Consider the following 4,211-nt stretch of genomic DNA (forward strand, 5'->3'; position numbering starts at 1 on the left):
ACCGTTTAGGAATGTTTCCCGGTGTTAGTGCTAATAGTGCTAACTGGTCCAGTCCACGTTTGGCTCAGCCTCCTCTGAATATTCCAAACTTTCAGGTCACGAGGATGTCGTTATGATGATTTTGTATTCGAGGTCTTCCACTTTCCATATGAAAATTAAAGTACTGGCTTCTACAGGACAAGCCACGGACATGTGATTTGTACAGGCCCGAAGCCCAGTGTCTGTGGCAGTGCGCTGGCGAACATGGCCAGCTTCGTGGTCTCCTCTTCTACAATGTCAGGTTTAAGTGGAATGAACTCTAGACTTCCTGGTAAGCCCTTCTGGTTCTCGGTACGCAGTACTAAAAACGGGTGCTATGTTCATTTCCTTAGGAGCTGTATATTAAAGACAATGTCCGGGAGCTTCTACTTTGTGATTGTTGGCCACCATGATAATCCCGTCTTTGAAATGGAGTTTCTGCCGGCTGGAAAAGCAGAGTCCAAGGTGCGTATGGAAACGTAAACAATCTCGTGAGCGTTGTTTCGCTGCGGTCATGGTAAGGCTGTGGTGTGGCCTGGCAGCCAGGGGAGACCGGCCGCGGGAGGTGAGCGCAGTCCGCCGCGAGGGAAGCTCTCCCAGCTCCGGGCAGCCCCTTGGCTTGTGGCACCAGAAGTCCCGTCCTCACTCGGCCTTCTCCCTGTGTGCGGGGCTGTCTCTGCACCCCCTTTTTTAGAAATACTCCAGGATCGCGGATCAGGGGCTGTGGTGCTCTAGCGTGCTCACCCGTGTCGGCAGTGACCCCCGTTCCAAATAAGGCCACGTTCTGGGGCCCTGGGGGTGGGGCCTTAGGACTTCAGCCGAAGAGTTCCGTTCCTCCACAACAGAAGTGTTCTTTGAAGAAATCTTTTCGGAAATAGAGAAGAATTCCACAGGAGGGAGACCATTCCGGGTTGAGCATTCCTGCTCCGCACTGTGGCGGGACAGTCTCGTCTCCTCTGGTGAAGCCCACGAAAGGGACCCTCTGCTCTGACAGGAGTGTGTCCCGCGGCGGACACAGGGGACCGCTCACAGCCGGGGCTGAGTGTGGCCTCCTGCCGCTCCCAGGTCCCCTGTCACGGGAGCTCCATTCACCTGAGAGGGGCCTGTGCCAGGCCGTCAAGAGTGCCACCTCCCCAGCTGTCTCGTGGCCCCCGCTGGCCCTGAGACCCACGCCCAGGTCGCTTCTCTGTGGCTCCCTCCACCTCCTCAGCTCCAGCCCACCTCAGTTGCTGTCCCTTATCCATAACCACTTAGGTATTTTGTCACTTCTTCTTCTAAAAAGATGTGAGTGTCTTTGAAGTAGAGTTTTTTAACCTGCTCTTTCTTCACCTGCTTTGGTGATTACTGAATTTGGCAACTTCCTTCTTGCACAATTAAAGAAATCGTCTGTATAGTTTGTTGAGCACATTTATTAGTCAGTTGGCCGTTTCTGTGGGTCGCCTCTTAGATAGCAAGTTAAAAATCAGACTATGACGTGGAAACACGTACGCTCTTTTGTAAGTCCCAGGGCAGTACGAGACGCAGGAAAAGCAGGAAATGCCCCCCCAAACCGTGCGTACAATTCGCGGACTGAAAGGGCGTTCTCGATGCGGCCTGGAAATGCTGATGCGCCGCTCACGCTCTCGCCCAGGACGACCATCGGCACCTGAACCAGTTCATCGCTCACGCGGCTCTCGACCTCGTAGACGAGAACATGTGGCTGTCGAACAGCATGTACTTGAAAACCGTGGACAAGTTCAACGAGTGGTTCGTTTCCGCGTTTGTTACGGCAGGTCATATCCTTCCCTCTTATTCGAAGGCGCTCCGGTCGGGGCGAGGCGCTAGAACGCATGGGCGCAGACGCCAGACTGCGAGCCCGGGCCCGCTCCGTGGCGGGGGGGATCTGCCCTTTAGGGGGCTACTGTTACTTGACGGGAACACCCCCCACGTTTTGTTTAATGGGTCATATTAAAACCAAGTCTCCTATAAAACGAAGGTTCACCTGCACCATAAGGTTGATTTTACTTTATTTTGTAGTTATTTTTGAACTTCAAAAATTATGTTTTCTTTTAAGGTAAAACTAACCTACCTTCAAGCCCAGGTTACGTATTTTGCTTTTCCATCACAAAATGCAGAGCATGTGACTAACTGGAAGGGTATCCTATCACCTGATTACTTGGCGTTTTTCTGTTCTAAGATTACACCTTAATTATTTTACATATGAGATTCATTATGCTTCACGACATACGGCAAGAAGATGGGATTAAGAGCTTCTTCACCGATGTCTATGATTTATACATAAAGGTACGTGGGTTCTAGTCCTCTGCACACCTGAGCGCAGCACGGGAGTGCAGCTGTGGCCGGAAACTGGCCCGTGGGCGACTCCGTACATCCGTGGTCCTCGTCCCAGACTAGCTCTGGCCCCGTCAGAAGTGGGCCCGGTGCCCCCCCGTCGGGCGGCGCCTCCCCGCCAGGCTAGCGTACGTGGGACAGAACTCGTGCTAGTCATTTTTAAGTTGGTTTGTTTCCCCCTTTTGGCACATAGTGTTGATCGTATTGGGGAACCCTAAAAAGAGAAGGAAGCAGGCTTCATGATGGAAATTGCTTCATAATTTTAATCTAAAATGTTCTCCACCTAGTTTACAAGTAACTTACAACGCAGTGACTATAGATGATCGACTGTCGGGATGTTTACCGGTCCCTCGAGGAGAATGAGGCCACTCGCATTTCTTGAGGCTTAATTAGAACAAATACAATACTAGGAGGACGTCAGTGGTTAGACTGCAGCGCTAACCGTGTGTTCTCAGTAATTTCAATGTTCTGTACTGCGACAGGATTTTTTTTGCATGTCACCACAGTTAATATTTGTAGTCAAAAGTAGCAAATAAGAGTATTCAGAGTATTTAGCCATCTTAAAAAGGACCACATCAAGTGAGGTCAGCTGTAAAAACTTACAGCTTATTAGTGATTCCCTTTAACGCTTTTCTCACATGGACTGTGATAGCCTCACTGCACTGTTTGAGAATCGGATCGCCTAGCCATGCGTTAAAGGAGAGTGTTAAAATCCGGATGGTTAAAAAAATTACCACAAAGGAGTAACCTAACAGCAATGCGGTGTAACTTTTATTTTTAACTATGAGCATGTGGTAGATTTTTAGTTTTATGTAGCCAAAGGCCTTACAGATGAATCCAAATATTTATAACTAATGCGAGGAGAGGAATGTGTCACACTCAGGCGGATCCTGAAAGGGGGTTTAGCGTCCACAGGCAGCACTTACCACGCCACCGCTCGTTCTGCCGGAAGTGCTTCTCAGAACTAAAACCCCAAGACAGAAATTTCCTCAAGGGAGCGGTTACTGTTTAGCAGCAGACCATTTTCGTTGCAACTTAACGTGACCTTCAGACCTGTTTTGGCTGTCTTTGATGATTTAATTTAAAACGTAAAAATAGTTTCCTTCTAGAGAGCTATGATTTGTTGGCCTTTTTACTTTGACAAGCTTGCTAACACCTTCTTCTTTCCTAGTTCGCGATGAATCCATTTTATGAACCCAATTCTCCTATCCGATCGAGCGCCTTTGACAGAAAAGTTCAGTTCCTTGGGAAGAAACACCTGTTAAGTTGAATGCAGAAAAATTTGGAAATAAACCATGTGACTACAGTGGGGTATTCTCAGGAATGTGTACATTGTAAGTAAGTGGGGTAAATAGCCTAGAAAAGTTTTACCTGTACTCTCCATTTATCTGACCCTAATGGAACCCTTTACATATTGCAAGACAGTACATTCAGTTTTTTAGGAGTTTCAATAGATGGATATTTGCTTGTGAACAGTGTTGTTTATAACGCTTTATAACCTTGAAAATATCTTTGTTTTAAAAATTACGAAGGAGCTTGCGACTTTACTATTCAGATAGCTTGATCTTGGGGTCACAATCCAGAACCAAATGTCACTGTCCAGATCTGGTAGACCCACGTAAAGCTCAGTGTCTGCAGGAGGGCGTGAGGTCGCCAGCACGTCGGTGGCTCCGATACAGCCAGAGATGTGACGAGACCGTAGCGGCGGCATACGGGGCACCTGCCAGGAAGCTGCGCAGGCAGTCCTCACAGTGCCAGGTGCCACGCGCCCGCCGCGGTCGGCCCGGGGACAGTGATGCCGCCGGACGCCTAGAGCCCCGTGTCTGCGTCTGTAAAGTGGGAGGCGGGGACCGAAGTGACAG

At 49.2% G+C, this 4,211-nt stretch overlaps 1 protein-coding gene across 1 annotated transcript; it reads left to right on the top strand.

Annotated features, from left to right (window-relative positions):
* The first annotated feature begins 32 nt into the window (after nt 1–32).
* Nucleotides 33–3,658, top strand: LOC115285051 (trafficking protein particle complex subunit 2). The gene is made up of 5 exons (XM_029931459.1): nt 33–275; nt 372–483; nt 1,649–1,793; nt 2,216–2,301; nt 3,521–3,658. The coding sequence occupies exons 1-5, from the start codon at nt 244–246 to the stop codon at nt 3,617–3,619; spliced, it is 474 nt and encodes a 157-aa protein (XP_029787319.1). The 5' UTR covers nt 33–243; the 3' UTR covers nt 3,620–3,658.
* Nucleotides 3,659–4,211: the final 553 nt, after the last annotated feature.

This window comes from Suricata suricatta, unplaced genomic scaffold, assembly GCF_006229205.1.
Source record: "Suricata suricatta isolate VVHF042 unplaced genomic scaffold, meerkat_22Aug2017_6uvM2_HiC HiC_scaffold_359, whole genome shotgun sequence".
In the NCBI taxonomy this organism is placed as follows: Eukaryota; Metazoa; Chordata; class Mammalia; order Carnivora; family Herpestidae; genus Suricata; species Suricata suricatta.

Excerpts from the sequence above, each read along its gene's own strand:
- LOC115285051 (XM_029931459.1), top strand. The coding sequence starts at position 244 with ATGGCCAGCTTCGTGGTCTCCTCTTCTACAAT. Across the intron at positions 276-371 it reads GTGGTCTCCTCTTCTACAAT|GAGCTGTATATTAAAGACAA; the intron begins GTCAGGTTTAAG and ends TCATTTCCTTAG. Across the intron at positions 484-1,648 it reads CTGGAAAAGCAGAGTCCAAG|GACGACCATCGGCACCTGAA; the intron begins GTGCGTATGGAA and ends GCTCTCGCCCAG.